We start from the raw sequence: 11998 nt of genomic DNA, 5'->3' as shown, positions 1-11998 counted from the left end.
TGCATTTGTCTTTTATTCAATATCAGAAAATAAACCCTGGGAGGTCAACCAAAAGGGAGACTGTCATTGGGAAAGTGAAATTCTGTCATTTAATTCCTTAAGAGGAGGATGTGGGGGCGGGTCTTAAAAAAAGGTTTGAGATTTCATCAGCTCAAGTTGGATGTCAAGTTGTAATCCTTCACACTACAGTGAAATCTCCTAATATTTGAGTTATGAGATAGAGGTGATTCCGAGCTTCAATAATGATCAGCAACTCCATCAGGGATAGGAAAACCTTTGCCCCTCCTGATGTTGCCGAGCTACAACATCCCTCATCTCCGTAAGCATCCTTGCAGGTAGACTGAACAGCTATACCAAGACTGGATCAAAACCTTCAGTGGCATTTCTCAGCCTTTTTAGTTAACTGCCAATTATTTGTTTGGCTGGGACTGGCTTTGTACAGCAGCAGCTATACACACCCATAGCTTGTGTTAGAAAAAAGTTGATAGGATCCACAGACTTTCCACCACTTCCACCCCTGGACAGCCCATGGGGGGTTGCTCGTAGCATTTCAGGAAGTCATGTTCTTCCATTTATAAAATGTATTGTTTTGATATAATGTGGTTGTACTGTTGTGTTGTATAATATGGGTTTCAAGCTTCCAGTACTCATTCCCTAGTATAGAAAAAGACCACACGTTTGGTAACTTAAAAATGGTTTACTTACAAATTCTCCAAAGGTTAGGTTCATGTGCTTTTCCATACAGCATTCAGAAAAGGTTGCACAGGCAGTAAATGTGGCTTCGTTACAGTGGCGGAAGTTCTTAAAATATTGGTATGGGAGCTCAAGTGGGGCTTGTTGGAGCTATGTGATCTGAGCTTGGAACAACCAGCTGAGTTTCTCAGGTAAATTGAGGGTACAACAATAGGCTTGATTACCTTCTTCCCAAGGTGAGGGAGAGGGACCTAGACTAAGCCTGGCAGAACAACTTACTCTGTGGTATAACTTTGTGTATTAATTAGACTTGGTTATCCCACAGAAGGCTGATCGCCGAAGAATTGATGCTTTTGAATTCTGGTGCTGGAGGAGACTCTTGAGAGTCCCATGGACTGCAAGAAGATCAAACCTCTCCATTCTGAAGGAAATCAGCCCTGAGTGCTCACTGGAAGGACAGATCCTGAAGCTGAGGCTCCAATACTTTGGCCACCTCATGAGTAGAGAAGACTCCCTGGAAAAGACCCTGATGTTGGGAAAGATGGAGGGCACAAGGAGAAGGGGACGACAGAGGACGAGATGGTTGGACAGTGTTCTCGAAGCTACCAGCATGAATCTGAGCAAACTGTGGAAGACAGGAGTGCCTGGCATGCTCTGGTCCATGGGGTCACGAAGAGTCGGACACGACTAAACAACAACAACAATCCCACATGAATGGTCATCCTCGCAAAAAGAATAAAGAAAATCCTTGCGGAATCCAAACATGGCATGAGTGAGGTTCGATTACAGTCTTTTCCCACTGACATTTAGTTTTCCCCATACACAGCATCGAGGCTAGCCCATTAGGGCCAATAGGTCACTGCTGCATCAAATGGTTTTCGGCCAGCCCAGTCTGGCCTGCCTTCTTACTTGCCTCCAGTCCAGGGGGTAGCCTCATTGAGCTTCCTTCATTAAGCTTCCTGCTTAGCCTCAATTTTGCCTTTGTGGAATTCAGCACAGAAGAGGATGGGAAGAAAACCAGAACAGTTGGCTGTGTCTCTCCACCTCTACCTGCTCTTGATTCTGGCTCCACCTACAGTTGTCCCCCATGCCACCTTCCTGTAAGAAAGGCAAGACTTCCCCAGACATTTTTCCTTCCTACAGCCAAATGTCTGTGACTGGCTAAAGATCACCAGATGGGCTTCAGTCTAGCTACTGTCAAACTCTGACTCCCATCAGCACCATCAACAGTGTTGACCCAACTCTATAGTCATTCAGAGACTCTAATGGCTTGGGATCCTAAATTAAAGGACAGGAAAGGTTCCTCCTGTGAATTTTTAAGTGAGCTGCTCTTAGGATCCAACCCAGTCCTCCATCCCTGCTGACCACTGATGCTTGCTCTCTCTTGGCTTTCAAGATGGCTTCTGGTGGTAACTGTGCTATTTCAATAGCAGCAGCTGGCAAGAGCAGAATCCCATCGCCAGCATTGCTGCAGCTTACTAGAAGAGGGGAGACAGCAGTGATGTCAACGAGGTGCAAACACGCCGGCAGGGGCACTGGATTTGTTCTAACAATGCATCTGCACCACTTGCCACACTCACTAAGCTACTGAGATGCCGGTAACAGGACAGATAAGCACCGCTTGACCACTCCTGCCCTTTCTGCTGACCACTGAAATGCCCAGTCTCATTCCCTTGGCTTTGGAGACAACCCAAGGTTGTATGGCTCTGCCATTTCAAAGCTGCCTTATCAGTCTACAAGGGAAAGCTTTTTAAAGAGAAATGAAACAGCAGCAACAACTGAACAATGAGGTCCTCTGCATGCTTCATCCTTCGTCCACGACCAGTTTCTGCAACGGTGTAGCACTAAAACCCAGACATGTCTGGCACAAGTTCTTTCCACGTTTAGTTTGCAACAGTTTGAGGGCATTTTAATGCATTAATTCTTATTCCAAGCGAAAATAAACATTGCAATCTCTGGGTTTTCTTACAACCCAGCAAAGGTTATGATGATTAATTCCTCCCAGGAGTTTAAAAAGTCTGTGACTGGGCTGGTGAAGGATTCTCCCATTGTCACAGTTGATCCATGAAGGTAAGCACTCTGATTTGTGCAAGCTATTTTCTAGTGGGGAAAAGCTAAGTTGCGTCTCAAGTATGGGTCCTCATGTGCCTCAGTAGGTACACTCTGTGATAGAAGCTCTTTCCACACTCTGGGCATTGTTGCTGCTTTTCGCCATTGTGGGTGCTCTGGTGTCTACGAAGGTTGGCGCTCTGGCGGAAGGATTTCCCACACTCAGAGCAGTGGTACGGTCTTTCTTCCATGTGGATTTTCTTGTGTGCATTGAGATGCGCCTGCTGGTAAAAGCCCTTTCCGCAGTCCGAGCATTCGTATGGTTTCTCTCCCGTGTGCATCCTCTGATGCCTGATAAGGTACGCTCTCTGATAGAAGTGTTCTCCACACTCAAGGCATATATGTGGCTTTTCACCATTGTGGATACTCTGATGTCTACAAAGGTCAGAGCTCTGGCGGAAGGATTTCCCACACTCGAAACAATGGTAAGCTACCTCTTCCGTGTGGATTTTCTTGTGTGCATTAAGGTGGGCTTGCTGGTAGAAGCTCTTCCCACAGTCTGCACATTCGTACGGTTTCTCCCCTGCATGGGTCCTCTCATGCTTGACGAGGTATTCTCTCTGACAGAAGGCTTCACCGCACTCGGCACATTTGTGCGTTTTTTCACCTTTGTGAATCTTCTGGTGCCGAGAGCGGTCGTTGCTCTGACGGAAAGATTTCCCGCAGTCTGCGCATTCGTAGGGCTTCTCCCCTGTGTGGGTTCTCTCGTGGGAAATAAGGTGCGACCTCTGACTGAAGTTTTTCCCACAGTACGAGCATCTGTATGGCTTCTCTCCGGTGTGCAGCCTCTTATGTTTACAAAGCACACCCCGCCGGCTGAAAGATTTGCCGCAGTACAAGCACTTATGAGGTTTCTCTCCTGTGTGGGTTCTCTCGTGTTCTTTAAGGCTCCCAGTCCCCGTGAAGCATTTCCCACAATAGGAGCACCGGTATGGCTTTTCTCCTGTGTGCACTCTCTGATGGCTACAAAGCCCGGTCCTCCGATTGAAAGATTTCCCACAGTCCAAGCATTTGTAGGGTTTCTCACCCGTATGGGTTCGTTCATGGACTCGAAGGTACGGTTTCTGGTGGAAACCCCGCCCACAATCTGAGCATTTGTACGGCTTGTCAACTATTTCCAGTGCCTGGTTCTTAAGGGCGACAGAAGTCTGGCTGAAGCTGACCGCACAGTTGATGCCTGCCTCCTTAATCTTCTGCTGGTTGACTCCTGCTTGGAAAGTGCTTTTGCTGAATTCTTCTTTGCCTTCCCCAACGTAAGAGGCTTCCTTCACTTTTGTTCCTGGATCACTTCCCATGTGGCTTTGTGGTGCCTGTGGCCATCTGCACACCTCTTCCAATTCAGGAAGCAGGAATACATTCCCCTTGGATATTCCCAAGGGCGCCCCACTGAATTCCACTTGCTCATGTGGTGCCCACTGCACACTCTTTTGTCCAGCTTTGTGGTCCTGCTTGTTGGCCCCTGAAATGGAGAGAATCTCAGCATAAGCACAACCAGCATGTGGAACTCAACGCTACAAGATACACCTAATCGGCTTATGGCATCTGTTAGGGCGAGATGGGGCAATGGGTGCAAACAAAGAGCCAAGCTACACCAATCAGGAGACTCATGGGACACAACACAAGGGAATGGGCATCCCTGGTTCAAGCCCAGGTTCACCCATCCCTGCTCTGAGGCTAGAATGGAAACCAAGGAGACTGGCTGGCCTGCTCATTCATTCACATGGACTCATTCGTTGCCCACAGTAAGCACCTGAGTTAATAAATACAAGGCAGAACAGAAGACCTCAGAATGAATCTGATACAATTAAAAATTTTATTGAGTAATTTATTGGTTGTATTTACAGTCGTACCTCAGCTCTCGAACGCCTTGGGAACTGGACGTTCTGGCTCTCGAACGATTGAAAACCGGAAGTCAGTGTACCGGTTTTCGAGCGTTCTTTTGGAAACCGAACAGCCGACAGGGCTTCCGCAGCTTCCGACTGGCTGCAGGAGCTTAGAAGCCATGCTTTGGTTTCTGAACATTTCGGAACGGATTCCGTTCGACTTCCGAGATACGACTGTATTTCCCACTTTTTCCCCAAGGAGCTCAATGTGGCATAAATGATTCTAATTTGTTGTTTAGTCGTTTAGTCGTGTCCAACTCTTCGTGACCCCATGGACCAGAGCACGCCATGATTCTCATACTTCTCATTTAATCCCTGAAACAACTCTGTGAAGCTAAGAGGCAGTGGTTGGTCCTAGTCATCCAGTGAGCTTATTGGCTGAATGTGGATTTGAACCCTGGTCTCTCAGATTCTAGTCTGACACCCTAACCACTACACCACACTCGCTCTTGCAACCTCTCATCACCTAACTGGGCTCATTCTGCTTATTAACCTTGCTGTTAGGAAGAACTTTCTGATGGTAGGAGCTGTTTGTCAGTGGAAACAAACTGCTTTGGGAGGTTATAGACTCACCTTCCTTGAAGGTTTCTAAGCAGAGGTTGGGTGGCCATCTGACAGGGAGTCAGCATTGAAGGGGGTTGGACTAGATGGCCCTTGGGTCCCAACTCAACAATTCTATGATTTTATTAGTTAGCACACACTTTGGAAGCTGTTTGAGCACTGAATACTTGCTGTTGGGCACTCTTCAAAGTTAAAGCAATCACAGTGAGACTTTAGATGTGGAAAATAAAGAAAGCTACGTTTAGTACAGGAAATGCGTATTGCATAGTAAAGAGTTCCTGGTTCTAGCAAACTAAATTGGAGATGCAAAAGGAGCCAGACTCGCTCTTTTGCTCTCTATGGGACAGATAAAGACGAAAGGAAGCTTTCTCCCCATGTAAACCACACCAGTCTTCATATAAGCTGAGCTGAATCCCAACTCCTCCTCCAGAACTTACTGAACAAGATGGCTGCACCAGCACCCTCCGTCTGGGCCTCCGTGGCAAGCTGCATCTTCACCGCATCTGACAGGCTGTGCTCAGCATCAGAGGGATCAACAACCACCCCTTCCAAAGCCTTGGACAGCTGGAAATAAGAGCAGGTGTACAATTATCTTATGAGAAACAGGAACTGGGGCCTGGTTATATCAAGGATTGTCCTTTTCTTTTCATAGTCACGACCCAACACACAGAAATTCAGCAGACGAAAGGCTTCCTGCTGCTTCATCACAGGTCCACATACCTATATCTGGCCCTTGGAACCCTCCCAGGGCCACATTTGCTCTCCCCTGACCGCCTCCTTCCCTGTCCTTACTTCACACCCTTATTGTGGATTTTTGGCTTTCTGGAATGTGTCTTTGACCTCTGATAATGTCTCTTGCTGGTCTGGATGGAGCCTGCAAAGGGTTGTGTGAATATCCATAGAACCTAGCTTACTGTAAAATAAGGGTGAAATTTGCATTCATTGCTTCAGCCAGCTTTGCTTCTGTGGAACCATTCAGAAATTGTGCCCCTGCAAATGTTGTTCCAGGAAGCATGAGCCAGAATGAGGGATGATAGGAACTGTAGTCCACTAACATCTGGAGGACAACTGGTTCTCTATCCCTACAGCAACTGCTGAAGGCCCATCGCTCAGTAGCAGAGATTTAGGTAAAGGTAAAGGGACCCCTGACCATTAGGTCCAGTCATGACCCACTCTGGGGTTGCAGCGCTCATCTCGCTTTATTGGCCGAGGGAGCCGGCGTACAGCTTCCGGGTCATGTGGCCAACATGACGGAGCCACTTCTGGCGAACCTGAGCAGCGCAAGGAAACGCCGTTTACCTTCCCGCCGGAGTGGTACCTATTTATCTACTTGCACTTTGACGTGCTTTCAAACTGCTAGGTTGGCAGGAGCAGGGACCGAGCAAGGGGAGCTCACCCCGTCGTGGGGATTCAAACCACCAACCTTCTGATCGGCAAGTCCTAGGCTCTGTGGTTTAACCCACAGCGCCACCCGCATCCCTGAGATTTAGGTACTCACCTGCTTTTCAATTCTCTGAGCCCTCCGTAGTCCCAGCAGGAAATCCTCTGCCAGGGCCACCGCCTGGGCGCAGGTCTGCGGGCAGCCATCCCTGACCCAGCTCTGCATTTCCTGGGGCAGGACAGCTAGGAACTGCTCCAGGGTCACCAGTTCTAGGATCTGCTCCTTGGTGTGTCTCTCCGGCTTCAGCCACTGGCGGCAAAACCCCTGGAGCCGCCTGCACACCTCGCGGGGCCCCTTGGCCTCCCAGTAGCAGAACTGCCGGAAGCACTGACACCGAGTCTCCAGGCTAGTGGGCTCTTCCTCTTCCAGAATCTCTTCTTTCACTTTTGCAGGAGAATCTGGGCTGCTTTCATCAGCTTTCTTGGAGGCTTCTCTAGGAAGGCTGGGGGGAATCGGGGTGGCACTCTCTCCTCTCGGCCACAAGCCAGCCTCCTTGAAGGAGGAGGCTAGGAATTCCTTTGGGCCTCCCCCCGAGTGGGGTGGAGACAGCTGTGGGGCTCTCCACCCTAAATAGGGGGTCTGCATGGTTTTCAAGAACTCCTGCCACTGGGCCTCCCAGCACGGCTGCAGCCCCTCCTCGGGTTCCTGCTTAATTGGCTTTGGGGCCATCCCAGCCAGAAGCTTCTTTTGGGTCCCACTCTGGGCAGCGTGAAAATTTTCCCCTCTGGGCTCTAACCTCTCCTCTTCCTCAGGTGCTTCTGGGTAACGTTCTTCCAATTTCGTCCTCCTTTGCACTGCAAAAGGAAATTCACATGCATAAGTAGAAAAATAGGGCAGTGCAGTGGCATAGCGTGGGTTGTCAGCACCCGGGGCAAGGCAAGTAATTTGCGCCCCCTAACCCATGGATTTGCGCCCCCTAACCCGTGGATTTGCACCCCCTAACCCTAACCCCCAGTTGCGCCCGGTGTGGCTGGCCCCCCCTGCACCCCCCACGCTACGCCACTGGGGCAGTGCCAAGCAAATATAACCTCCACTCAACATTTGTTGGTCAAAAAACATTGAGATTGCCAAGATGGTACCCATGGGCATTGGTGCACACACCAGTACTCCCCCTGTGGTGCCCATAAAAGTGCTCAGTACATACACCCTCACACCCCACCAGGGCCATAGCTGGGGGTGGTGAGGAAGCCACCTGCCAGGGGCGCAGGAGAGGGGTCCCCCCACAAAATCGGCTAAACTATATGTCCATAAATATGTCTATAAATAAAAATATTGATTATTGCCTCATAAGAAAAGGTTTAAAATAGAGGCTCTTTATATTATATGTGGGGCACTGTTTTCCCCTATTTTTTTCTGTGCCACATTCCTAGGGGGCGCAATCTGGATGGATCTGTCAGGGGCACAAGATCAGCTAGCTACAGCTCTGCAACCCACAAAGCCCCAGTACGATACACACTTTTGTGGAATCAGTAGGAAAACAAGATTCTCGCACCACAGTTCAAGAAGGACACTGACAAACTGGAACGTGTCCAGAGGAGGGCAACCAAAATGGTCAAAGGCCTGGAAACGATGCCTTATGAGGAACGGCTAAGGGAGCTGGGCATGTTTAGCCTGGAGAAGAGGAGGTTAAGGGGGGATATGATAGCCATGTTCAAATATATAAAAGGATGTCACATAGAGGAGGGAGAAAGGTTGTTTTCTGCTGCTCCAGAGAAGCGGACACGGAGCAATGGATCCAAACTAGAAGAAAGAAGATTCCACCTAAACATTAGGAAGAACTTCCTGACAGTAAGAGTTGTTCGACAGTGGAATTTGCTGCCAAGGAGTGTGGTGGAGTCTCCTTCTTTGGAGGTCTTTAAGCAAAGGCTTGACAACCATATGTCAGAAGTGCTCTGATGGTGTTTCCTGCTTGGCAGGGGGTTGGACTCGATGGCCCTTGTGGTCTCTTCCAACTCTAGGATTCTATGATTCTATGATTTCAGGAGCCGGCAATGAGTAAGAAGCAATTAATAATGGCTGCCATACTGAGGGCTGTTAGGAGAGCCCTATTCCCCCTCACAGAGCAGCAACTCCCAGAGATCCTAAAAATTTCCTGAATTTGTTTGATCTCATTGAGGGGCAGTATTTCAATATGAGTAGGAAAATGAGAGTACCCCTAAACTTTTTTGGGGGGAAGCACTGACTGTAGCTCTGTGAGGGGAATTGACGGGTTGCCTAACAACACTCAGCAGCTTTAGCAAGCTACATTTCCCAGAATTCTTTGAGGGTAGCCATGACTATTAAAGTGGTATAATACTGCTGTAAAAGTAAGGTGCAAATGTGGCAACAATCAAAGTGCACTGCTCTACAAATTATTGGAGAACCAAACTGAGGGCTTGTCCGCACTTCTGCTTGTCCCGCTATTTTCCCACTCTTTACTGCTGAATCAGAGCAAATGTCCATCGCATTCTCCGCAGGTCAACGTCTGCTCTGATGCAGCGGCAAAAAGCAGGTTTCCCGGGGGAATGAGGTGGAGCAAACGGAAAACCACTTAGGCCTGTGCTTTCTAGGCATGGGACCAGCCCAAAGCTTGCAATTGCTGCTGACTCAGTTCTTTTCCGACCTAGGGTTCAAGAGGGGCACATTCTGGCCTGTGCAGCATCCGCCGAGGCAAGGTTTGGGGCCCCTGAGACCTGCCAGATGCTGTTGGACTTCAATTCCCATCAGCCACAGCCAGCATGGGCAACGGCCATGGAGGATGGGAGTTGTAGTCCAGCAATCTCTCAGAGGCCCACAAGTTTCTCTACCCTTATGCTAAGCTCTGGAAACCCTGACAACAGTGAGAAGATTTATTGCTCTTTGAAGAGGCCTCCAAGGCCCAGCCCTCTCACCTTGTGAAAAGGCAAAGCCTAGGGGGGCGGTTCTGGGGGGCTGAAGACACTCCCCTGAGGGCTAGAATAGGGGCTACCGTTGCCTGCCAGGCAGCTACCTGGAGGAGGCCTTGAAGAAAAAGAGCTGTTGTCCTGTTGCCACAGCAACCAGAGGACATTCCAACATGGCTTCCCGGATGTCATGCCTATGCCCTGACTTGGCGCCAGGCATGAAGGTGTTTGGAGGGCAAATCAAGCACTTCATAGGCTGGGGATTTGCAGAGCAGGCGAGGCCCCCTGAATCCAGGCCTGAGGATCCCCTTTAAGGGGCTTTTCTGTGTTGATACCTAAGGAAAGACCCCTGGAACTGTCAGCCACTATCTCAGTCCTTGACAGCACCAACGTCAAAAGTTTCAGGTCCGGACTGAATTAGCAATGACGATGCCATATGCACCTACAGATCCAGAGGGGCCTACTCATGAGTAAGCAATCGTTGACAGGCCTCCACAGCCAGAAGCAGTGGGCAGGGACAGGTCATTGGGAGCATCATCATCATCATCGGGAGATGATGCTGGGCTCTCAGATCTGGGGCAGCAACTTGGGACATCGCTGGCAATAAAGGCACTATAATTATACACACTATACACACATAAGGCATTACACACTGAGGGGTGGGGGCTCAAGCCAAACGTGGCACTCCTGCTGAAAAAGTTCCCAATTCAAATTAAAATGCATGGGCATTCAGAAATGCAGACACCTTGAAGGCATTGAAGAATTGGTGGCTGCCACCACCAAGCTTTCTGCTTTTAATTCCACCCTCCCATTTATTTATACACCACCCTTCGGCAAAACACCAGGGCAGCATACAGCAGAATTTTATTTTATTTTATTTTTTAAAAAACCTTTAAAAATACTTTCTGTCTGTCTTGCAGCTCTTGGGGAAGACTCAAAGCTTGGTGGTAAAGCAATTAAAATCCTTGACATTTCCAGGTAAGATGGGAGAGAGACTCCTAGCTCTCAGCCCCTGGAGAGCTGCTGAAAGTCCGTGTGACAATATAGTGCAAAATCACTCAAAGGCGGCTTCTGATGTTCCTAAATCCCTAGGAAGAGCACTTTTCGCAGAGATCACGTTGTGAGACGTTTGTGGGGAAGGGTTTTAGTTCAGTGAGAAAGCTTTGCATGCGGAGGATCCCAGGTTTGGTCTGCAGGCTGAGCTGGCAGAGAAACACCCACACCCCGGCTTAACCCCCAGAGAGCGGCTGCCGGCCAGTGCAGGCAATACTGAGCTCTATGGACCAATGTGATCTGACTACGTTTCTGCAGGCGGAGAGGGGTGGGCGGTGGCCAGCCTATTGAAAAGGGAGGGATCAACCCTGCTGCCTTCATCTCTCTTCTTCCAGCCATGGATTTCTGCTATTCCGCCACCCACCCACCCCTTTCCTTGCAGACAGATCTCCCCTTCTCTGACCCACCTGCTCCTTGGGGCTTCTGCATGGCGCGCCTGCACGCATCTGAAGCATTTGCAGCCGCCCAGCCGCTCAGTCAGATCTCGGGCTATCAGATCCCAAAAGCCAGTTTTCCAGGAGTGATGAAAGGGGTGCGAAGAGGGACAAGAAGCAGGAAGGAGCGTCTGCAGTTGAAATTCCTGGGTCTCTCTCTAGGAAGTCTCGCTCTGTACGTTTAACCCCTTGAGCAAGGGGACACTATGCAGTATTTTCAGGGGGGGGGGAGGAGACCCACTAACTTACAGATGAAATGCATAATCAAAAAAAGAGGAAACCTTTTTGCATAAAATGCGCGCGTGCTTCTTTGCGGAGATGCGCGTTTCGAAACAATTGCAACAATTTAAGCAGAAATATAATCGTGGCAACTGTTGTGGGCTATGCAGCCAAAGCCTGTGAATGATGTAGCAACTTCCCCGCAGATCCACACCATACATTTTCATTTATTTTACTTTTTATTTCTATCCCAATGCAGACCCCTAAGTGACCCTATTGAAACCAGCACTGAAAACACAGCAAAACATTTCAACGCATCCCCCCCCCAAAAGAAAAAATGAATTCCCCCAAAGAGTCTTGGGAACTGTAGTTCTTTAAGGGCGCTAGGAATTGTAGCACTGTAGAGATAGACTACAGTTCCCAGGGGGTGAAGTCATGTGTGTTAGATGCGTTTCAAGTGCATAGTGTTAATCTCCCCTCCATCCTGGCTCTGCCATTTTAGGGTTTTTTTCCATCTCCAACCCAGACTTGATGGGGAGATTCCATCAAATAAAGAACTGTTCTCCTTAAAGTAGGGCACATGGCCATCCCAGGTCGTTGTCACTGTGGTGGCAAACCTGTGTCTAGACTGCAGCACTTCAGATTTGGGGGGCGGGGGGGGGCACACATGGTTGAATGCAAAACCATGAAGGGATTATATCCTGTAGGTAGGTAGGTAGGTTGAGTACTTTGGCTCAGCTAACA

General features: G+C 49.0%; 1 protein-coding gene across 2 annotated transcripts; it reads right to left on the bottom strand.

Moving 5' to 3' along the window:
- Positions 1–101: 101 nt before the first annotated feature.
- Positions 102–11133, bottom strand: LOC309336594 (uncharacterized protein). 2 transcript variants are annotated; one of them, XM_081852599.1, is made up of 5 exons: positions 11009–11133; positions 6745–7481; positions 5684–5810; positions 1396–4261; positions 102–1022 (listed from the first exon to the last, which is right to left on the bottom strand). In XM_081852599.1, the coding sequence occupies exons 1-4, from the start codon at positions 11028–11030 to the stop codon at positions 2820–2822; spliced, it is 2328 nt and encodes a 775-aa protein (XP_081708725.1). In that variant the 5' UTR covers positions 11031–11133; the 3' UTR covers positions 102–1022; positions 1396–2819. The 2 variants fall into 2 exon arrangements, with proteins under 2 accessions (XP_081708725.1, XP_081708726.1); XM_081852600.1 differs by lacking the exon at positions 11009–11133 and adding an exon at positions 9558–10130.
- Positions 11134–11998: the final 865 nt, after the last annotated feature.

This window comes from Podarcis erhardii (assembly GCF_964252035.2).
Source record: "Podarcis erhardii genome assembly, chromosome: 2".
NCBI lineage: Eukaryota > Metazoa > Chordata > Lepidosauria > Squamata > Lacertidae > Podarcis > Podarcis erhardii.
The sequence above is the reverse complement of the archived record's forward strand: the minus strand, read 5'-3'. Positions and strand labels throughout refer to the sequence as shown.